This window comes from Choloepus didactylus, chromosome 9, assembly GCF_015220235.1.
Source record: "Choloepus didactylus isolate mChoDid1 chromosome 9, mChoDid1.pri, whole genome shotgun sequence".
Lineage (NCBI taxonomy): Eukaryota > Metazoa > Chordata > Mammalia > Pilosa > Megalonychidae > Choloepus > Choloepus didactylus.
Genome location: NC_051315.1, coordinates 46,694,798 through 46,719,557, shown reverse-complemented (window position 1 = coordinate 46,719,557; position 24,760 = coordinate 46,694,798). Strand labels below are relative to the sequence as shown.

Here is a 24,760-nt window from a genome sequence, read left to right as displayed (position 1 = left end):
GGTGATTTCATCATAAGCTAAAAATATTTTTTTTTCAGCAGCAAAAACAAAGAGATCACATTCTGCTGGTATAACATAGATTTTCATTGTGGAATGAAGCTAACATATGCTAAATGAATAAGATTACATTCCTGTCCAGAGCCTCTACACCAACTGTTTCCTTAGCCTACAATGCTTGGCCCCTGCCCCCCACCCCCTGCCCCCACACCCCTCCATGAGTGGCTCCTGTGGTCATTCAGATCTGAGCTTAAATATCACCACCTAAGTGGTGACCATCAAAGTGGCTACCCAGTAACTCTCACATCATCTTTCTTTATTCTATAGATGTTATTTCCTTACTTGTTTGTCTTCCCCAATAGAATGTATTTCCATCAGTATGGGGACCTAGACTGTCTTGCTCATCATGGATTTCCAAGCACTTGGACCAGTGCCTGACACACAGAAGGCTTTCACCAAATGCTCACAGCTCCTGAAGCACTGAGTGAGTCGGAGGTGTGTCTGGCCTCTGGGCTATCCCAGAAGCCTGGCAGGCAGCCTGAGGTGTGACTGAGCCTCCCCGTTCCAGATGCGGGGAGAGGCTGACATGACACGTCCCCTGTGAGGTGGACATGTGAGGTAGGAGGAGCTGGCCTGCTATTTAGGGTTCAGATTCTCCTCAGCCTTCTTCTCTGCACTTCCCCCTGTATCAGTCCAAGAGGGCCGACAGTCACCTGTCACCACAGTGGAAAGCTTCAGAGCAGCAGCAACCCTCCCTCCATCTCTCTCAAGGCCTCTGTAGTAGAGCTGCTTTTGCTTTGGCTGAAATGCTTGGTGGTGCTTCCTGAGAGCCTACTGCGTGTCACATACTACACTCAGCACTTTACACATGCGTCATGCTGACTCCTCACAACCATGAGATGGTATTATCACCCCTATTTTAAAGATGAGGAAAATGAGGCTTGGAGCTGGGACTGGAAGCCAGGCTGTCTGAGGCCAGAGCCCACTATCCTCATCCCTTTGCCCCAAGGCTTCTGTTCAAATTCCTAGGACACTGAAAGGTTGGGAAACAGGGTTGAAATTGAGCCAATGACTGTTAATGGCAAATAAAACATAATAATATGTGCACTTAAAGAGCCTTTATAGATTTTAAATGATAAGGGTAATGACCAAAAAGTAGTATTTTGGCTCATTTTTATGTATTTATAGAACTCAAAACTAATGATTCTTTAAATCACATACACCCTTTCAAAGGCAAAAAGATTTTAACTGTCACATTCTGAATTTAAACAAACCAGACTGCAAACAGTTTACAGTCAGAATGTAAAAACTAGAAAAATGCTGTTAAAGTGGAAAACACTAGAATTTTGGCATTAATCACAGACTGAAAGGGCCTTTCTGAATAATTCACAGAAGTGACATTTATAAGATAACTTCTTTAAGGCCATAAGTCTGTGCTCACGTTTTCCTCACAGGATAATAAAATCCAGTGGCCTAAATTTTAAAACAAAACTAGAAACACAGACATTAATAAGTTTTCCTAAAATTAATGTATCATATGACACATTTAACCACAAAATAAGAAGAAATACAGAATTTACCTCAAGCAACCTGTTGTGTTACGCAGAACTAGTGAAGTCTGAAATTTAATTTTATGATCATCATCAAAAGAAGAGTTATTCCATCCAGAATGTGGAACTATCACAGTGTTTGTTAAGGTTGAGAGAGCATCTCGAATGATTGTCATCTTTACGGCATCACATGAGGATAAATTCCAAAGAACTCCTAAAAAAAAAAAAAAAAAAAAAAAGAGAGAGATTTTAAAAAATTAAATCATCATTTAACAATCCTGTAGTTTTAGGAATAAAACATGAACATATAAGCCCCAATGGATGTGAACTCAGAACGTTCCAAGCCTAATCGATGATCTGTATTTGCAAACTGGTGAGGGGTAAACCCCTAACAAGTGCTGAGTGACTATATGTGAGTTTCTGGGGGTATAGTTTAAGATCTTAACATTCTTTCCTGTAAATTTTAGAGCCCACATATCTATCTGGTAAGATGACTGTGGCTTTTACAAAGCAAATTAAGAGTTACTCTGTGATTTTTGGGGACGGATTTAAAGAAGAGTCATAAATATAACACCATCTGTGGTTTTTGGTAAAATGTCTTTCACTGCATCGAACTTATATTGATAAACCAGTTTTTAGAATTTAGTACTTGGAGAGAGTTTCTCTCTCAAGAGAATGGAATGTTTTTCTTTATCATGCTTCCTATTCTTACCTCTGTTACTAGGAAGCTCAGGCTTAAATATGATGCTTGTGGTAACTTGACTGGGACAGAAGATTGTTATATTTGCTATTCTTCTGTATTTAGATAAGGTTTAAGCACTTCTATTTTCACTTTAAGAGCTTTATTATGATATGTTTTAGAAGTGCAAGTTACTGTCGTTCCTTTTTTGAATACAGGCGAGATGAAGAATAAATTAAAAACACCCATATTGTAATTCATATCAAGACTGGTAGGAAAACAGATCTTAAATGTAGTTTATTGAAGTGTTTAAAATGATAATCATTTTAGAGGGTCTTAATTTCTGTTACAACTATAAGGTGTGTTAAATTATTGTTATAACATGTTTTCTAATAATTACGCTTTTCAGTTAGAGCAAATTCAAGATTATAACTGCCCAAATATCCTTTTCACCTCAGTGCATTTTCCTGAGCAAGAGGGAAGGAGGTGGAGGAGAGATGGTGCAGCTGGGTTTCTCTGCACTGAAGTCCCTCAGAGCCCAATGCTCCTGACGTATCCTTGGCAAGTTGCACAAAAGTCTGTACGGTGTTTTCAGAACTATCTCACACAAAAATGCTTGTGGCCCTGCAGACTGGGAAAGACTTGGCAAAATTCATCCATGTCCACAGGAACGTGACAGGCTTGTGAGCATTATGGATTGAGACTGTCGGGGCAGAGACGAGACCGAGAACTGCTGCTTCAGTGAATCGACCCGAGGAGCCGACCTGGAAACCTGCTCAGCCTTCTCGGCCTGGCGGAGCCGCAGAGCCCTTTCAAAGGAGGAGGTTCAAGAGCTGATAGTAACATTTTTTTTAAGGAAAGGCGAGATAGAAGCAAAGTGTGACAACTGAAGATGGAACAACAACAAAACCTCCAAACTGCTGAGTATAAATTGAGCGAGGACCATTCCTTCTCTGGCACGTCTGCCATGACCCATCCACACACTGCAGAGTGAAAGATCAACAACGGTGGGTGACCCTTGTGACCTTCAGGGTCCTTTGCTCTGCTCCCCACCCATACCCCCTCCTCCTCCTCCTCTTTCACTTAGCTTTGACTTCTGAACTTCACCAATTCAGCTTGCCTGGCTCAATGTTTGACATTCCCCAAGGATTCCACCCTTTTCCCTGCTCCTGCCCTTTGGGGTAGGATGACCCACCATCACCACAGCCTTTCAGGACCAGGCCTCAGTAGCAGCCTCTCTGGTTAGGCACAGACTGGCTCTCCCTTAAGGAGAAGGGGGTACAGGATAGGAGGGGCTTTCAGAATTAGGAAAAGTGAAGACCTTGCTTCATCTCTGAAAGCACATTCTGTCCACTATGACAGATCTTTGCTTATATAGTCATCTTTTGGCACACAACACAGACATTCCTAGGAAGAAGGCAGCACACACTACAGGTGCTTAATAAGCGTTTGTTTACGAAACAAATTCCACAGACTGAGCTACTTCTCCATGGAGTCTTATAAAAATGGCTGTATGTTTTTATAGAAAATGCTTTCGGGCAATGGTTTCAAAGTGTGCTCCCTGGATTCTGGGGGTTTCCTTGGATTCCCTCAGGGGCAGCCCTGTGAGAACTGGGGGGAGGAGAAGGCCTGGTGGCAGGGCCCTGGGTCCCCACCCCAATTCATTACAGCAGCTCCACATTTATCTGATCTCAATACTGGGCTTCATTGTGTGTTTCTGTTTAAAGAAACGGTTTCATGTGTTTAAACGACACTTGAAAAGCACTGCGTTAGGGGAAAAGGATTAGAGGACTGAAGACCACAAAAGGGATGTGTTGGCTAAATGATTCTTTGGAGGTTGGAACTGACCCAAGTAAGAGGAGAATGAGAAAGGCAGAAGAAAGAGCAGGGCTGAGGTAGAGCAGGGTGGGATGGTCAAGGCAGAAACACTGCTGAAGCCGCTACGGATGTGGCTTCAGCATTTTCTGCTGCCGAGGCCGATGACACCCAACCCAGGCACAGACGAGCCTGCTGGGCACGGGCCAGCCACAGAGGCAGCATCCAACCCGAGGCCACTGGTTATCTCGGGATGGACCAGGGAAACGGTCATCTCCCAACTTCCCCCACTGCCAATTTTACAACATGTGATTCCTAACGTCATTAACTAGGCTTCTGCCAAAGCCTTTCAAATTCCTCACTCCATAAAATTCAACACATGGGAGACAGCAGCACATTCCAGTAATCTGCTTTTTTTTCCCATAGAATAAATGCCTTCCAATAACATTAATTGCAAGGTAAGGTTAACATAAAATAAAGCCTATTATACTGTAGGCTATAGGTATGAAATTAGATATATTTCTAAAGAAAAGTTAACAGGCTGAGTCACAAACTTAAGGTAAAAACATGACTAAGATGAAGGGTGGTTCTTTATCATGCTGGATCCTGGAGTTCATGCCTGGAAGTTCTCTGATCATTTTGCAGAAAAGTTTGTTTTTCGTTGTTCCTGCCTCCAATCCTGGCTAATTCTATACCTACTTCTTGGCAAGAGGATCTTTTCCAGATTTGTGGATTTCCCTGATTCTTCTTGCTGGTCTTAGAATTTTGTTCTGGTCTTTCTCCTTCTTACCAGGCATTTAGAGTGACCAGTGGAGTCATATGCCATTTCTGCAGTTTATAAGGGCTTGGACACAGCATAAACACCCCTAAACCCGTGTAAACAACAGCAACATCGCCATTTACTGAGGTTTTACTGTGTGCCAGGCATTGAATGCATTCCATGTAATGGATTCAACTGACTCACTTTTGAGTCAAGCCGCACAAAATGAATTAACTTCCCATATATTTGATCAGTTTGAAATTTTATATGTTGAGTTTTTTTAAGGATGATGAGCATTTGCATTTCTAATGATAAGTTTGAATTTCATTAAGCAAGTATAATGAGGAACAAACACTCTAGCACCACCTGTTCTTTCATGTCTTGTTACACATCTGCAGGGCACATGGTAGGTGGTCAACAAATATTTGCTGATGGATCCATTTTATATCCTGTCTTTGCTTTTAGATTTCCCATTTATTTTCTCCCTGTTAGACTTAGATCTTAAGTTACTTCCTCTTTGGGCCTTTTTTTAAACCTGAGTATTCAGGGGTATCTTTAAGGTCTGTGGCTATGGGGAGAAGGTTGGAACAATGCTCCAGATATTTAAAGGAACTTGCCACCACAGTTTTCCTGCCCTTTGCGCTGAGACCAGAATTCATTGTAGTTGAAACCACCATGGTTTCATGTTGGTGTAGCTACGAGGAACAGAGAAACCCTTCACCACTCTATCTCCCAGACCAGGAGTTGAGTTACAGCAACATACCAGACACTGCATCCCTCAAACTGTAAAATAAAAAGGATCAGTGTTGCCAAATTATAAAATGTTAAAACTGTTTAAAATTAGGTAGCCCTTGGCTGACCAAAAAAAAAGCCGACTCTGCTATTTTTTGGTCAACCAAGATGATGTATTGATCATAAAATCATAAAACAAATCTACAGAAATTTAGACTTTCGTTTCTATAACTCCAAAAAATGTTCAGTTATTATTGACAAGTAAAGTAAAAACTCTATTTTCACTAAATATGTGGCATTCAAGGGCCAACACAAGGGCAGCCTTATCATCCTACATTATGTGTAGCATTCCCTCAAATCCTGCACTTGACTGTGGAGCAAAAAGAGCCCCAACACTGGTGTGGATTTAACTAGCCACTCCTAAAATAATGGCATGTCTCATGCCACTGAGTTTTCTTCCCCATTTTCCATTTCAAAAAGAAAACCAAAACAACCAGTTCTGATGAAAAAGGTTCAATTAAATCTAAAAGCTTTAGATACGGAAAGATTAATTTGCCTTTTCTACTTGAAGAAGCACCATTCTTAAGATCAGTTAATAATACCTGTGTGTTTTCTACCTCCTAAAGTAGTAATAAAACAATGTTCTCTCCACTTATTCTGTCTGGGGCTTCATTTAATGGGTCAGGAAGAATGTTGCCAGGGCAGTAAGTAATGAATAGAAAATACCCGGACTCCCAGATGTAGTAGGACAGATGAGAAAATGCAGAGTCAGAGGATGAGCATTCTCTATCAACATGATAAACTTCCAGCTCTGACAGCCTAATGCAAAATTTGCTTCAGAAATATTTAGCAGCACATTCCATTATCTCCTGGTCCCTGAAGAGAAAGTTAAAAATAAACTATAATTTGATTTAGGAAGTTTGAGATTTATTTAATTTAAAGCAATTAGCTATTTGTTGTGAGGGCCAAGAATATACATATATAAACTAATTTAGAAAATATTAAGGCGTTTCATGCATATTATTGCAGAAAACACTACTTGTTCTCTACCACGGGAAAAAATACACATAATTATGAGTAACCAATAATTACAATGAAATACTACTACAAGAGATGAAAGTTCATTTTCCATACAAAGAATAAAGTAATTAAAGTACCATTTCACAAAAACTCTACGCTGCAGATTTCTGAAAGAGCTCACGTTTAAAACTACCTCTATAGTCATTCTAACGGCCAACTGATAATTTTATAGACAAATTAGAAAATGATTTTACTGATTAATTAAAATAATAGCAACTATTTGAAAAATGTACTTCTTAAAGGATATTGGAAACCAACCTAACGTTTGGAAAATGTGATTTCTCTGGCAGCATAAATATACCACAACTTTCTGATTAGAAAGAAAATTCTAAGACCATTTTTATACAACATTTAATTGATACTCTATTTCTTAATTATCAAAAAACAAGTGTTCATAAACAGGGCACTGCAAGAAGAAAAACAAAAAGCCATAAAAGTGCCAGTGACCACAGATATCGGCACATTACATGGCCCTGCATTTTTTTTTCCAGGAGTTACCTGCAGTTTCAGTCTCTGTTCTTGCCATTTTGTTTCAGTCACTCCCTTTCACAAGATGTCTATGAGGTGAGTAAAACTACCCACGCATTCAGTGAGGAGGTAGATGATGAGGCCTTGGCCCCAGTGTCCCTGGTGCCAAGCCAGCATCAGGAGAAGTCAGCTGTCCTCACTGTGCTCCTGCTCTCTGGCGTCAGCAACACTGCCTGGGTGTATGCGTTCATCCCCTCCTGGCACTTTTTGCGTCTATGGGTTTGTTGGAACAGGCTGGTGTCGTGCGTGCAAGCATTCTTCCATTATTGGGTGTAGAAATGTTAGATTAATGGTGAAAATGCAAAACAAACATTGATGCTACAGATTATATACGAGGGGCAGGGTGCGTGTGCAACTTGTAAACCCACAATCTGTTGATGGCAAGGGAGGAAGGTGGCCTCCGAACCTAGGGCCCTTGCCTACTCTGACCACACTCCATTATTATTCCCTAGACAGTCTCTGGCTGGAACACTCAGCATCTTGCAAAAAACAGAGGGAGTAATGTTAAGATGCTATGGCTACTACATCCTGTCACAATAGGGCTGCCTGCATCCCTGCCACCCTCCAAGCCACGCTTAAAACTACGTGTCTGAAACCTTTTGCAGATACGTTACATATACCCAAGCATTGTATAGACCCGCACTGTCCACGTGTGGCTACTGAGCACCTGAAAGGTGGCTAGTCCAAACTGAGCTGTGCTCTAAGCGTAATGAACACACTGGATAATGAAGACTTGACATGGAAAAAAGTATGTAAAAAGTTGCATTAATGATTCTTATACTAGTTACAAGTTGAAATTATATTTTGGAAATATTGTATCAAAAGAAATAAATTTCACCCATTCCTTCTTCCCTTTTTTAACATGGCCACTACAAAATTTAGAATTACAGATGTATCTCTTATTATATTTCTATCAGGACAGCACAGGTATAGACACTTGCTCAGTTCATGCCAGACTCTGAGGGCCTTATCACAAATAGTTTCAACACAAGGCATCTGTGAAAGTGTCCTGAGGGTAGGATGAGCAAGAGTCACGGCTCGCATGTACTGTGCGCCAGTGACTCCACACATACCCTCACAAACACACCAACAAGCAAGTACTATGCGTTAATCACCAGGAAAACTGGTTCTTGGAGAAGTGATTTACCTGGGGCCAAAGGGCTCTAAAGCCCACACTTGTTCCCTGACACCATGCTGCCTCTCCCAAGAAGCACAAGAGCTTCAGTTTGGTAGGATCAGAGACCACTGCAATTGACCTGGAGTGTGAAGGGCAGAGCGGTAGAGAAGCCGCTGGGGACGGGAGCCCTTCCAGGTAGAATGCAGCCTTGGGGAAGAGCCCGGGAGGCTGGGGGTCCAGGCTAGCCTCGACGGTGGAGCAGGGACTGCAAATTTGGGCTGGCAGGCAGGGAAGTTTCAACTGCGGGGACGGGTATGATCTCAGGGTTGGCAGTGAGGTTGATGGACCACCAAGAGGGGCAGAGCCTGTGTCCCAGGGCAGCAGTTTAAGAGGGAGGTGATGAGGACCTGAAGGAGTGAGGAGGGGCTGGGAAGGCAAAGAGGAAGGGGAGTTCTGTGATGAGAACCTGGAGCTTTATACGAGCCGAGGGGGGAGCACCAAAGATGAGCCAAGTGTCTGGCATGTGTGAAAATATAATGTCATTACCAGAAACAAGGAAGTCAAGGGGAAGAGAGTAGTGCAATAAAAAATGTCTGCTATTTGTACCTATGGCTTCAGGCTAATTATTCAAACTTCCTACCAGGACTGGAATGTCATGAACATAATATGAAACTGAAATGGAATTAAAATAATGGGAGGACAATGAATTATTATGAAAGTGGGACAAAAATACTGCCTTCAATTATAGAAACAAGCTAAATTCTGAAGAAAACAAGTCATGGTGGTGTTCAATCACTCCCAGGGTGCGTGAGATGCCATCATCTCAGCCGAGGTCCTGAACGTGTGCAGGGGCCCCCAGTGCAGCTGAGCATGGAGTCCTGCTCCTGGCTTCCAGGCACGGATGGCTCTTTCCTCCTGCCCCAGCTTTTCTCTGTTGGCTTGGACAGGGGGCCTCCTCTGTGGTGGGTCCTTGCCTTGTTTATCATGGTGCTCCCTGAGCTACTCTGCACAAAACTCATGCTTAATCCACATCAGGCAAGGGAAAGTACACTCAAGCCCAGCCACAGTGAGAGCAGTTGCCTTCTTGGTTTCTGCAGCAGTAGCCAGTGGGTGCTGAGGAGAACTGAGGGAAGGAAGCACCTCAGGAAGTGGGTTGAACTGGGAAGAGGCCGCACACACGTTCCACGTGAAGGGATTTGAGCCTGCTGTTAAAAATTTTTCCCCAGGCAACTGACTTGAGTGAAAGATTTTTAGTGTCTTTAGAGTATATGGATTAGACAGTGTTCCTGTGATTTTTTTCAGGCACAAAGAAGGTGGATCAAAGCATTTTTGAAAAGATCTATCAATTTCTAGAGGACCATTTACAGAATCATATTTGCATTTCAATTTCAACATATTTTCCCTTATTTCTAGGTAATTTTACAACTTCACGGGTATGTTGAGAGGATTAATGACATAACATAGTCATACAGTCCCACGTTCTTTGGAAAGACATTTCCTCAGAAAATAAATAAGCTGAAAATTCAGAAATGCTGACTGAGAACTGCATGTGAGGAATGTAAATAATGGTTCCTTTTTTAGAGGAGAGTTTGTCCAAGGAACAGGTTGCATAAAAAGAAATCTTCCTCATTCTGATTAAATCTCCATTAAGAGAGGCAGAAATGGCTGTGAGAGCAGCATTCCGACACCCTGTTTTTTTTTTTTTTTTTCAGGTTACTTCAGCCCCTGACACAGAATTGGATCATTTACACTATAGATTAACTCAAGCAAATGTCACTGAAGTTATATATTCCACAGATGATTTTCTGTGTCCCAGGAATGTACTTACTCATTTGCAACTGCGCTAAGTCTTCAACTTAGTTGTCTGCTACCAGCAGAAGCTTAAAGACAAAAGAGCCCACCGTCACGAGCTATGGGAAATCGGACAGACTTGGAAACCACAATGTAGTTGAGGTGCCTAGTCTAGGGTTGCTCAGGCATCTTCTTTTAAGCTCTCCTTCATGTGCCCCACCTTCCCTGCATTTACAGGCTCTCTAGTCCCCAGGGGAGCGTGACCTTACTGGGCCTCCCCCTTGTGGAAAATTCTACTCAGCAAAGTGGCTGACTACCTGAGTTCTGCATGTGATCCCCTTGGCTCTCCCCACTGGACAGCCTCACCCTGCTCAGCATTTGAAAGCACACACCTCAAAATATAAAGTCATATTCTACTTACAAGGTGGAATTTTTCATCCTCGGTCTATAAATCTTAAAATATTCACAAGACTAAAATCACACATCACATGTTTTCTAAGTAAACTGAGGCTTGTGATTACACAGTATCACTCTGATGTGATCAGATAGCAGCCAAGTTCATGGATATTTCTCCATATACTTCCTGGTGAAAATGAGAGTAAAGGATGTTGTGGGGTTTTTCTTTTTGTTTCCCCTTTTGAGTGGTAATTTGAAAGAACACAGGGAAATGACACTTGCACACCAGATTCTGCTCTTGTTTGGCACTCCCCAGAGGCAGGGGCAGGAAGGAAGAACTCCAGCCTGCACCGGGAGCCCCACCTTGTGACCCACCTGTTCTTCCTTTCTGGTCCCCATTTTCTTAAATCTGTTACAGGAGGGGAAGCACAGAAGATTTTTTAAGGGCCCTTTCCAGCTCAATCTTCTATGATTCTATGAATTAAGAATTGGTCCATCTTTGTCTTACTAACAATTAAACAACTTTTTTTGGTTGTCATTTTATTTCTCATTATCAATTTTTATGGCTTGAAATGTTCAGTAAATAAGACAGAACATGTCTGTTGTTATTGTTTTCTGAAATGCACTGACTGCTAAGACTCCTTACTGATTTGGGCTGGGAACTGGGAGATGATATTGCTAGATTTCTTTAAACTACCCCTGCAGCTCCTGACAGCTCTAGCGGCCCACAAAAGCAGGACAGAAAGTAACAGACAAATTCCTCTCTGGAACAGAGAATAAAGAACCATTTTGGAGGCACCTTAATAAGACCAACGGGACACATTTAGTAAAGAATTTCATCCTGTAATGGCAGATAGTTCAAAAGGCTGAATGCGTGTTCACCAACCTCTGCTCTTTACAGTATGTAAGACTGATTCTTGCCAGAATATCCTACTGTTTGCTAAACCTTATTCTGGCCCATTTAGTCTTCTCTAGTGCACAACTATCATTTTCTCATTTCTAATTAGAGATATGGAACTAATGAACAAGCAGGGAATATGCCTAATTTCATGTTCTGCATAGTGCCTGGAATCTGTTGCTGGCATCCAAAAATGTCAGAACAAACAGTTTGGAAATATTGTACTTAGCCATATGGACAAATAATCACTTGCTAAATTGGAAAGAATGTGAATATAGCAGTCATTTAAACAAAGTTTATTATTAAAGATCAAAGGCTACTTTTCGGTATTTAACACCAGGGTTGGTTGTGTGTAATAGAAGTATAAGGGTTTTGGGACATCTGGTACATTAAAAGGCAGCCCTCCCTCAAGATACTGTGCATTATCTTCAATCTCTGTAATTAAAAAAGTGATGCTTTCAGGATGCCCAGTAACTTGAAAGTCATATTTCCTAGCTTAGAAACACTTATTCTCTTGAACAAAGAATTTCTTTTTAGTGACAACATCTCCACACTTTCCATCCATGGTTTGGTACCTAGCAGACATTCATTTTATAACCTGACTGGAGAACAATTATACTTCATCCAGCTCACAAGTTTAAGCACAATAAAGGCAAAAAGTAGCTTTGGAATTAAAAAAAAACAAAAACAAAAACATCCTAAGCACCCACATGTATTAGTAATTACCAAAAGAAAAGCTCATTAGGTTTCAACCTGGAAAATGTTCAACACAATGAAGAAAACATGAGAATCATGTTACATGTTAGAAAACTATTTTAATTAACAATGACAGCCATACTGTCTTGGGAAAATACACTTGGCAAAAATTATTTTCTCAAAATAAAGATGTGACCAAAAAATGCAAGCCCTGAGCAGTTATGATATTTAAAGCAAAGGTAAGGCATCTTTTCTAAAAGAATAGCTAACATTTCTTCATGTAAGTACAGTAAAAATTGCCAATTTGAAACACAGGGTACTAGAAAAAAAGACTTTGGATTAATAACCAGGTTGAATTAGTTAATATTAAGAATAATAAAAATACCTAGCTTTAAGGGGATAGACATTACTTCAAATTACAGAATGTTTTCAACACACAGGTCATTGTGATTTAACATTTCAGCTGAGTATAAGTTTCACTGAAGCACTCCTAGATCACACAGACAAAGGACAAGCATTGTGCACGGCTGGCTAGGGCCATGGCGTTTGTGGATAGACACTAACAGAACACTGACATTTGGAAGGAAAATGTTCCATTTCAAAGGGGATCAGAGGAGATGGTCAGCTGACAGGGACTGCTGGGTGCTGTGGCCGCAGGCACCCTGCTGCCCCCGTTTAGAGCAGACGTGCTTTGATAAGGATGGTTCAGATTGGGGCATACCTTCCTGGCTAGGAGGGGTCCAGGAGGCTGGATCTAGGGCTGATGACCCTGGTGGGGTTATTCCTAGGCAAAATGAACTCATGAGCTTTTATCTTCCTTGCCCTCTTAAATCAGCTGTCTTCTTGCTGCTTTTTGGATAACCCTCTTGCTAAGCCTTAACCCCACAAAGTAATGAGCTCCTTATCCCCATGGTTTAAGCATATGATGATCGCTACTTTGTGTGGAAGCTATACAGGAGATTCATACTTTGGGTGCCTTTTTGGGCAAAATGAATTTTGAGGTTCCCTCCAACTCTGTGATTCTACAATTTCAAGTCAGCTTACGAGTATTTGACTTGAGAAAGCGTTAACCAAAGAACACGTCAAGGATCTTTTGATGTTGTCACACTTAAACATATCATGGATCAGTCACTCTTAAAATATTTATTGAACATCACTGAAGGTTGGTATGACAAAATTTTAGGACTGAGAAGTGTGAATAAATAATGTTGGTGTCTCCGTAAATCTTGGGCTATAAATATGTGTATAAATGCAATACACACACAGACAGAAGCCACTGTGCTAGATTTATACTATAGCTTGGTAGTTTCATATTAGCTAAACAGTGTTTATATACAAATCAAACTCAGACTGACATTTACTTTTAGAGCTGGAATCCCACTTCAGCAGTCCTCCAAGTCCAACTCCTTTACACATGGCAGTTGAGTGACGTGTTTACACACTGACTCGAGAACATCTAACTCATAAGCAATCAATCCACATGTCAGAATAAATTATTAGGGGTAAAAGTACATAGTTATAAAGCAATTCTTAATTTCCCCTATCCTACAAATATGGCCAAAAGATGCTTCTTAAAGTCTAAAAGCTATTAGCAGATGTTTCCAAAACAGAAGTATCAGAGATGGTTGTTAGTTTTTCATTGAAGTGATACCATCTATTGGGGAAATAGCTTTTTTTTTTTTTTTTAATTAAGAAACACTCATATCCTCCTTTCAAGGCCAGCTGTGTCTAAAACATCTTGTGTTCTCAGTAACTTGTACTTTGCTCACTCAGAAATGAAATATGAAACAGAGGAAAGCATTTAAATTAGCACTCACAGGGTACGCTCCAGGTAAATAAGTACAGAAAAGCCCTTAATAGTGAAGTCTGGCTCTACTAGAATTTGATTTACTCTCAAATGAAAAAGAAATCATCAAACTTCCATGCACTTTTCTTTTTTTCTTGTCAATAAATATTACAAATCCCTTGAGTTCAGCTAAGGAAAGGCACCATAACAGTTTTTCTCAAGGAAAACCCTCAGAAACAATAATCCACAAAAGACTTATTCCTACTGTGAGAAATGATGACAGAAGAGAAAAAAGCTGCCCATTACTCAAAGGATGTAAGGACCAAGTTATGACAAATATGGCCAGTTAATCAAAAGAGAACCAAATGTGAGTAGACACTGTTCCAAACACCAGGTTGTCCCTGGATCACTGCTGATTCCTCCTTGGAGAGGGCCACGTGCCATCATTCTGCAGCTTTAGGGGCTGCACATGTGTGTAAATGCAAGAAAATACTTAGACACACATGGGAGAAGGTGGGAAAGGGTGAGATGCCTCAATACCTTTTTAGAAAGAGGGAGCATAAACTCATAAATCAATGCAATGAAGTTTTAAGGCAGGTGGTCCATTCTAGAGTTTAGGATTATATATGAAGTCTACTCTACTTTTAGTCCTTAAATTTCATCCTTTATTTGGAATACAGGGAAATAATGATGACGTATTTCGAACATTAATATCTCATGAGAAAGTTGATTCCCTTTAAATATTAGATTCACAGTGATTTGGTACATTCCCAGGTGTTACTAAATTATCTCTGACAGAACCTACAGCTTTAATTGTATCATGGAAGCCAGTGAGGAATGGGATCAATTTTGCAAAAACATTGTTAAGATTTTTAAATTAAATATTACAAGCATAAAAAATAACATAGAAAATATAAAACAAACACTCAGGTATCCACCATGCAGTTCTGACAAATATTAACATTTTGCCTTATTTGCTTCAAATTTCTCTTTCTTTTTAAAGAAACAGAGCGGGATTACTCTCCCAATTTCATTTCCTTTCCCCCTCCAGCCAAGGTAACTATAATCCTGAATTTATTTTTTATCAATCCAATTAAAGATATAAACTTTATTGATGTAGATGTATCTAAAAATAATTTATAGCCTCAATCTTTATATTTAAATAACTTTATATAAATGATACATGTACTTATCATCCTGTAAATGTTTTAGACACGTTGCTATATAGCTTTATTGTACTGATTTTAACCCTTGTATATGGTTTCACCGTGTCTGTATTACGATTTAACACTTTTCCTGCCAATAAATACTTAGTACTTTCCCCTAATTGTCTATTATAAATAATGCTAATTTATTTATTAGCATTCACCCTCCTGCAGAATTGTTCTTTCATCGCAACCTCAGCTACTCTTGAACCCAGAAGCCTCTTTTTCTCTCACTCCCCACATTGGATCCTCATGCCCTGAGCAAGAAATATTTATCTGTTTTATCTTCCCCACCTCCACTGCAACTTTCTAGCACTGATTTAGTTCAAGCTGTTATCTCTATAGACTAATGACCTCCTTTATAGGCCTCCCAGATGCCAGCCTTGTCCTCTTCAAATCAATCCTCCACTCTGTTGCCTGCCTGAAGAGTGCATTTTAAAACCCCAAACTGGCCCGGCCATGTCCTATAAGGACCCCTCATTACACATGGGACACAACTAAGTTCCTCATAAGAGTTCCTCATAAAAGTTCCCTAAACCAACCAGGCCTGTACCCCTCTGGCCTTGTGAAAATCTCCAGTGAGATTCATGCCATAGCAGCCCCTTCCTGCCCCGTAGCTCCCACCCCATACCCTATGATGGCCTCAGCCTCTGTTTGTGACTGGAAATATCCCATTTACCTGGTCAATGCTGCCTCATCTTTGAGGATAACTTTGGTTTCACATTGACCAGGGAACATCCCTACCCATCTTCTGTGCTACCAATGCATCAGTACGAGAAATTCTGAGAAATTGCCAAACTACTTGTGTTCCTCTCTAGCTGGAGTACTACTTAAGGGCAGAGACTGAGTTTAATTTTTCTTTATATCCCTGGTGCCTAGAAAAGTGTCTGAGAATATAAATAAGTATGCAGATCCTGGCTGAACTGAAGCGGAAGGTAGCCAATCTGTTAAATATATTTCATTTTCATAATAAAGAGAGTGAGTCTATTAGAAACTAGTAGATTTACTATGGAATACATTAATAAAAAATGAGTTACCCAGCCCTCCAAGAACAAGACATCTCCAAATCTCCATTAGCTGATATTAGACATAATAAGTACAATAACTGATTCTGATAGAAATGACCCTGTAGCACTGCAAGAGCCTTCTGAATCATGTGAAATTATAGGCTGCATTCTTCACAGTTATGAGCACTCCATCATCTATTACCGAGAACTTCCAATTGCCTGGCCATGCCACTATCCAAGGGCATCTTCTAGGTTGTTTTCAACATGCCCTCTAGCACAAAATCATGTTTTACACCTACCTGTAACAAGCTCCCTTACTTCTGCATCAATAGATTTTCTCAACAGCCGCAACAAGGCAGGTATCCCACCAACATTCTTCATTGCTATTTTATTTTCATCCGTAGACTTGCCAAAAACCAGGTTTCGGAGAGCACCACAAGCATTCTTCTGAACTTCTAAAACTCTGTGGTCCAAAAGGTCAACCAGATGCTTGATTCCCCCTAACCTACACACCTAGAATGAAAAACATTAGGCACCAACTCTAAGTGACACATGATTCATCAGGGATCAAACAAAAGATCAAGGGAAATGGGTATCTCCAGATCATTTCAAAAAGTAACTTTTTGTCCTAAGTAACACGTATCTTTTATAAATTTTGAGAACATTCTCCAACAAATGCCCCTTTCCCGGTTTCATGGCGTAAAAAAGGAAAGGGAGCTGCGTGGAGTAATGTCTACGGGCAGGGAGCCCAGTTCTCCTCCATCCCTCTGAACACACACAGGGAATTGTGCTTTCGCTCTGGAGTGCAGTGAACAGATACAAACACAAGGCTCTCTGCAGGGTTGGAGACACCACAGGAAAGAATTTTTGACTCATGTCATTTAGTTTCTAGAATTGGTTCTCTAGGCTACCTTCCCTAAATGTTCTTCCATTTGTCAATTCATTAGTACACTGCTTGAGTATTTCTGGGCTTCATTTACTGCATCTACTTTAATGTCTGTAACTGGTCTGCTATTTTACATTTCAAATTGGTAAAAAACACTGCAGTTTGATATGACATTGCAGTGGGAGAAAGGCCAAAATTATTACAAGAAGGAACAGGTACATTACAGACACAAGTCAAAAATCAATGACTCACTGTGTTTCTATACATGGCAAACAACTTTCAAGTCTGAAATAAAATATTCATACATATCCAGTATTAGTAATGATTATAAATTTCCTGTAACTTTATTTAAAGTTGTATATTGGCATCAAACTTGACCAGTCTCATAAAATACATGAGATCTCTTGTTCAATGCATACTATAATTTTTACCTAATATATTTTTGAAAATATGTTAAAAATGCAAGTTAAATTGATTTTTTCTTCATATTTTATAAATAAGCTAACAAAATGGACACGATTTAAAAATATTAAAAGCACTCGAAGAAATATATACTTATTCTAGTTTTTCCTGAGAAATACTGACATATAAAGTTAAAAAGTAAAAGAGTAACTGGTATCGAAATATACCCTTAAAAAGACCCCTGAATTTCCTGTGGCATGTTCCTAAGTGCAGGATTGCTAAGTGGAAAGGCACTATCTCCCCCAGGTTGTCCCAGGTGCTGGGCCTTGTACCTCCATCTTCACTTTGTTGTCGCCAAAGCACAGGTGCTGCAGGTAGGCTGCCGCGTTTGCCTGGACCGAGGGGAACTGGTGCTGCAGCATGTGGATGACTTCAGGCAGCTCAGGATCACGCCAGGCAAACTCCCTATGTGGAAAAGACACAGTTTCAAAAAGAAGGGTCCCATGTTTTAATGAGCACGCTGGACAAAATGTGTCATAGAACAAAACTTAGCTGAGACAAAAATGGGAAGTTATAAAAATCTGAAAGCATATACATAAATAATTATCTGTTTTTCTGATGAATATATGAAGAGGCCCAGATGCTAATGATCTTATAGAAATCATGATGCAAAGATGCACAGAAACAGATACGGTAGAACAGAGGAAATTTTTAATATATCAAGTAACATCTCCATTCTAAGCTCTTCTCCTCCTGATTCTATTTTTATGCCTTTCTATCTGTGTAAGAAATTCGCAGGTGCAAGGCACAAGTAAACAAGGGTGCTTCAGCTAACAGAGACCTCACACCTAAGGAGAGAGAAAGAAGGGGTGGTGGGAATGGCGAGATAGCTGGCATCAGCATAGAAATCTCAAAAATTGTGGGCATGATGATTTTTAAGAAACTAACATTTATGGTTGCTCTTGATTATAAGAACGGAGAAACAGAAAATAACAAAAAATAAAAAATATATTTTTACTGGAAATCCTACATCCAGAGATAATCAGTTTTTTTTCCTTACATGTGTACACATATGCACGCATGTATAGAGTTTTTCATAAAATTGGATCACTATTAAATAGCATTTAATACTTCATAAGCACCTATTCTGTGTCAGGCACTATTCTAGGAGCTTTAGGTAAATAACTTCATTTATTCTTACAGCAACCTTATAGATTTGGAATTTGAGACAGAAAGTATAAGCAACTTGCATAAACTCACACAGCTAGTAAATGGCAGAGCAAGATTGAAACTTAGGCAATCTGCCTTCAACTACTATGCAGTACCATTTCCTGTATAAGGAGTATATAAACATAGCACATCATTTACTTTCATACTTTGAGTTTTTTAGGTAATATCATATTGTCAGAATTTCCTGACATCACTCAATTGGTGCACTGTTTGGAAACCTTGTTAAATGGTAATTTATGCTTATATTATGTGAAGACCACCTTTTTAGCAAATGGTTCACAGAACAACAAATCTGCAGACCTTGATTAAAGGATTGAAGTTAAGGGTTAATAAAAAAATGAACTAATACCAAGTAACCCTTTAAAAAAATCTTTAAAATAACAACCAAGACTTCTATCACCCGTTTTTAAAGCCTTAGAGTCTCTCTTGGTCTGGGAAGGCTCCATGTATTAACTTGCAGTTAGGTTAGTATACCACAAAGGGGCAGGTCATGATATACCTGCAAACATACCCACCACCCATTCAAACAAATATTTAGTAAATCCTTGTATACTCCAGGTGCCATACTAGGGGCTGGAGATGTAAACTTGATTAAGACATGATTTTATGTATAGGCTCTTTTATGCTAAACTAAAAAGTTTATCAATAATAACAGGAATTTTCATTTATTGAGTGTACTCTGTCTTGTACTGTGTCAAGAGCTTCACATGCATCATCTTATTTGCCTTTACTTTTTGCCCATGAGGTAGGCACTATTAAATACCATTAGATGTAGGTAGAGAAGCTGGATTAGTAATTAAATGGTGGAGGTTAGTGAAACACAGGTGGTCTTTATGTTGTTCCCACACATAAGCAACAGAACTCTAATGGAGGTTTTGAAGTAGAGAGTGTGAGTCTGACATGGTCACACTGATTTGGAAAATAACTCAAATGGCCAAGTAGAGAATGTACTAGAATCAGAAAAGACAAGTAGCAAAGAGACTATCCACACAGGAATCTGCAGTTGTTTAAATCAAAGGAAAAAATCATCCTTGATTTTTCTTTCCCTTTTCTTCCTAATCTAATCTAACAATAAACTCTGTTGACTATCTCCAACATATGTAATGTAAACCAAATCCATCCATTCTTTCCATCATGCTTGGACCAAACAGCCTCCTACATGTTTCCCATGCTTCAAAAATCAGCAGTCCCTCCCAAATCCACTCTTTGCATAACAGCCAGATTACCTCCTAAAAACTACTCAAGGGTGAGCCTGAGATGTCTGGTTTGGGAGACAGATTGAATGACAATGTCCTTAATAGACACTAAAAATACAGCAAATTCCAAAAGAGGCAGGATAGCACAGCAGAAAATTTGTAGTTAAATGCCCAGGTTTAAGTATTAGGTTCTTTCATTATGATGTGATTCTGAAAACCAGTTAAGGATTTGGAGCTTCCGTTTCCCTGTCTGTAAAATAGGAATAATAAAAATATCATTTCTACCTTCTTCAGAGGCTGTTTGTAATGATTAAATGTGATGATATACATAAAAATATTTCATAAACTTTGATTTCTGATACAGATGTCTTATTAATAATCCTTATCCCTGAACATGAATTATTCTCTGGAATAAACAGTCTTCCTTTTATGCATTGAAACCATGTTAACCATTGCTGACAAAAATCTGTCTAAAATGTATTATATAATTCTACACTGTAACTAACACAGTGCATGGAACATGATTTAATCTTTCCTTAATGATTCACATTCACTACAAATACACGTTTTGTCCTCTTTAAATGGTATGGTGATGGTCAAGATTTCCTGACATCCCAGGCACCATGAAAGCCTGACAACACCAATGGTGGACTTCAGCTGGAGATGGGCAGTTAGGTTTGGTTGCCATCAATTCCCATCTTGATTCAAGTTCACAGCAGAAATTTCGTCTGGAAAGTCTGCCATTAATTTTATGGGCTGGTGGGATGGCATCAATGTCTGCCAGGATTTACTTCATTAAACCTGAAGTCCAGACTTCCATTTCCAGTCAACATGGAGTGACTAAGTAGTACAGACTTGCCCTGCTGCTATAAACAACAACAGAACTGGACTAAATGCATGAGAAAACTGTTCTCATGCACTGGACAGTAGACAACAAAGGAATGTAATCCTTGAGATGAGGGAAACACTGGAGCTACTCCATATTCACTGGGCTTTTGCTTCTGGGCACTTATGGACCATATCATCAGGAGCTGAGCCCAAGCAAAACACGATGGACTTAGTGAACTGAGGAAGCATAGGTTAGAATTTGCAGATACTGAAGTAGTTGGAATTTACAGGGCAGGGCACTAGAGAGGAGGGAGCTAAGCAGAGGGGATTTTAGAAGTCTGTGGGGATGACCTACAATTCCTTAGCTGCGGGCTAGGCTGTGCATGTACAGGAAGCACGTACAGGTCTAGTGGCAAATGGCTGCTGCAGGATTGCAGCACACAATGCTGAGTAATTTTGGACATCTGGCCAGTCAGAGTGAGACCCTGCTGAGCACCTCAGGCATAAAGACCATGACTTATGGGTAAGGATCATGCCACTGAGTCGGGGCTAATTTTGAGGACCACTCACAAATTTGAAACAGGCCTGCCCTAGCAGAGGACAAAACCAGTCTTGACAGGATCAAAAAGACCTGTCAGTAATTTAATTGCTTGCCAGAACAAAACTCAGTACTGTAAAGGGAGACAACATGCTGCAGACTCCCTGCTGTGTATCATTCACAACAGTTAACATGTAAGTAAAACAAACTCAGAGAAGTTGGAATTAGCAGAGGAATACTTTAAAATGGTTATTACAAATGTGCTCAAAGACTCAAAGGAAAAGATGGATATAAGGAATGAATAGTGAGGGAATCTCATCAGAGAAATGGAAACTATAAAAAAAAGAACCAAATTCAAATATCTGAAATAAAAAAAAATATCAATGGATGGGCTTAACAGCATCCGTTGGAGACTGTTGTATAAAGCAGAGAGGAGAGAGAGTATGGGGCAGGAAAAAAAATTTAAAGAAATAATGGAAGAATATTTCCCAATTTTGGTAAACACCATCAACCTAAATTCCAGGAATCTCAGTGAACTCCAAACAAGCTAACTGCAAAGAAAACTACCTAGGCCCATCAGAGTAAAACTGCTGAAACCCAAAAATAAAGAAAAAAATCTGAAAAGCAGCCAGAGGACACCTTATATAATAGGAAGAATGATACAACAATGACTGATTTCTCATCAGAGTCAAATGAAGTTGGAAGATGATGAAAAACATCTTTTAAAGTACTGAAAGAATTTAATATCTAGCAAAAACATCCTTTAAAAATTTGTGAAATAAAGACATTTTTAGATAAATGAAAGCTGAGAGAATTTATTGCCAGCAGCTTGCAATATAAGAAAACCTAAAATAAGGTGAAGGGAAATGAGTCCAGATGGAAAGATTAATAAATGGGAAGAGGTGAAGAGTATTTTAAAAAGTTAATATATGGGTGAATATAAAAGACCATCTTTTTTTTCATCTCTTAATTTCTTTAAAAGACAAGTAACCATTTAAAGTCAAAATAAGAACTCTATATTGTGGGTTTTATAATATGTATAGAAGTAAAATATTCGAGGATGGCATAAAGGTTAAGGGGGTGGTATATGAAATTATTCTGTTGAACTTCTCAGACTGGGCCCTCCTCAAAAGGAACACCATGAATATTGTCATTCTTTAAGTTATGGTCACTTTCATAGGAAATACTTTTGTATTACTCCTTTTAGAAGCATAACTTGTACTACTAATACATTTTGCTTTCAAATTAGATGACTCATAGAATTTCTTTTATATAGTAAACAATGACTTCTTCAGTCTTATATAGAACTTTTCATGCTAATTATAATATAGTATTAATAATAAAGTAGGTTTACAGGTGAATAAAAATATGTAAGTTGCTGTTTTCAAAAATAAAAAATAGTTAACAGTTGTCATAGAACTTGTTTTGGTCTGAATATTCAAACTTCAAATTCACCTGGATTCCAGTTTCAATTAGAATGAATGCATCTATTATTATAAGATAATCATTTATTCATCTTATGAAATTCATTATCAGTCAAGTTTCACATAATCAAAGCTAGCCATAACAATGTTATGTATTAGACTATGAAATTATCATATTATGCATAGCAAAAGTATATTATCATAGGTGAAATCCTTGTTTAGATTGAATCAACTCTTATTAGAGGTCAAAACTGAAGCCCTTCAGGGACACCTATTACACTCAAAGCTCTAATCATACTTCACTGCTTCTATGGGTAGCTATCCATTTTCTCTGCAGGTTAAGTCAAGTTATGGTCCAAACTACCTACAATTCAAAATCCTTTTGGGAATTTCCACATCCATTTGGGTATCCTAATCTGTTGTCACTTTGAGGACTTTAAAAACAAAATCATGTAAAAGTATTTTTTGACTCAATTATATTGGAGGTGTCATTAGAAAAATTATTTTTAAAATCCTTAAAATGAAAAGAATGTGGCAAACAAGGATAGCAGAGCCAAAGGTACACAAACTCTTGAAGAATTTTAGTTAAAATAGTGAATAGGTGAAGAGGTTTTAGTGAAACAGTCTGCTTTCCATTCAACTCTAAAGTACATTTAGTTATTTTACTTTAAAGAAAAAAACCTCACTCATGTTTTTAATTCATATTAATCATAATAGTAGGTTTCTAAAAATGAATCGATAATTCTAACAATTTTCCAGTGAAAAACTATTTGTGGGAGAAGAGTGAATGAAATCTTGCTAATACATCCCTTAAAATAACATTGAAGCTGGTTAAAATTTAGCAACAATTTCACTTTAAGAAATTAAGATTCTCTTTTGGTTTCTAAAGATCTTTATTTATTTCCTGAATATTTTAAATGGTTTTCATTAAAGATGATGCTAGTTTTTAAAAATCAATCAGGTACTAATGACTCATATTTTAATAAAAAAAGTCTTCTACATGGCCAAACAAAATTAAAAGAAGAAAATGTCTATTAATTGCCAAATATTTTTTGCTCATGAGATATGAGGATTTCTTGTAAACCACTTTCTCCTAAAGGGCAGTAAGCTTTTCAAAGGACCTAGTTAATAAAAGTTATATATAGAGTTGACTGATAATGATTTGAAATGTAACACTACCAAGAAATATGATCATACAACCTACTCTCAAATGTTTAAAAAACATACAAATGGATAGACAGACCATTTATATGGATAGACAGACGAATGGATGGATAGACAGAATGATATGGAAATGTTAAAAGTTGGTAGATCTGGGTATCTGGGTGGGGGTATGTTGGAGTTCTCTGAACAGGTATTGTACTATTTTTCCAACTATCTTCTAAGTTTGAAAGTATTTCAAAATAAAAAGTTAAAAAATGTAACACAATCACAGAGAGAGAATTGAAAAATTCAGAGATACATGGAAATTAAACAATACACTCAAACAACTAATGGGTCAAAGAAGAAGTCAAAGGGAAATTAGGAAATATCTTGAGGAGACTGAAAACAAAATCACAACATAACAAAACTTATGGGATGAAGCAAAAGCAGTGCTGAGAGGGGGGATTTATAGCTCCAAATATGTACATTAAAAAAGAAAGGTCTCACATCAGAGACCTAACCTCACAACTACAGGAATTAGAAAAAGAAGAACAAAGTAAACCCAAAGCAAGCAGAAAGAAAGAAATAATAAAGATTAGAGCAAAGATAAATGAAATAGAGAATTAAAAAAACAATGAGAATCAATGAAACCAAAAGTTGGTTCTTTGAAAAGATCAATAAGATCAACAAACCTTTAGCTAGATAGACAAAGAAAAAAAGAGATGATGCAAATAGCTAAAATCAGAAATGAAAGGGGGACATACCAAAGCCAGATAAAGATACCACAAGAAAAAAAAATTATAGACCAATATCCCCTTATGAATACCGATGCAGAAGTCCTCAACGAAATTCTAGCAAACTGAATCCAACAGCAAATTAAAAGAATTATACACCATGATCAATTGAGATTTATCTCAGGTATGCAAGTGTGGTTCAACATAAGAAAATCAATTAGTGTAATATACTACACTGACAGAGTGAAGGAAGAAAAGCCAAAACAACCATCTCAATTGACAAAGAAGTGGCATTTGACAAAATCTAGCACTTGTTCTTGATAAAAACACTCAGAAATCTAG

At 38.7% G+C, this 24,760-nt stretch overlaps 1 protein-coding gene across 16 annotated transcripts in view; it reads right to left on the bottom strand.

Annotated features, from left to right (window-relative positions):
- Positions 1 to 24,760, bottom strand: part of PKP4 (plakophilin 4) — a 255,873-nt gene that overhangs the window by 22,863 nt on the left and 208,250 nt on the right. For all 16 annotated transcript variants that reach the window (XM_037848816.1, XM_037848822.1, XM_037848817.1 and 13 more), the window contains 3 exons: positions 17,658 to 17,790; positions 16,337 to 16,550; positions 1,578 to 1,761 (listed from right to left, as the gene is read on the bottom strand). In XM_037848816.1, the coding sequence (XP_037704744.1) occupies positions 1,578 to 1,761; positions 16,337 to 16,550; positions 17,658 to 17,790 (531 nt within the window). The remainder of the gene's footprint in view (positions 1 to 1,577; positions 1,762 to 16,336; positions 16,551 to 17,657; positions 17,791 to 24,760) is intronic.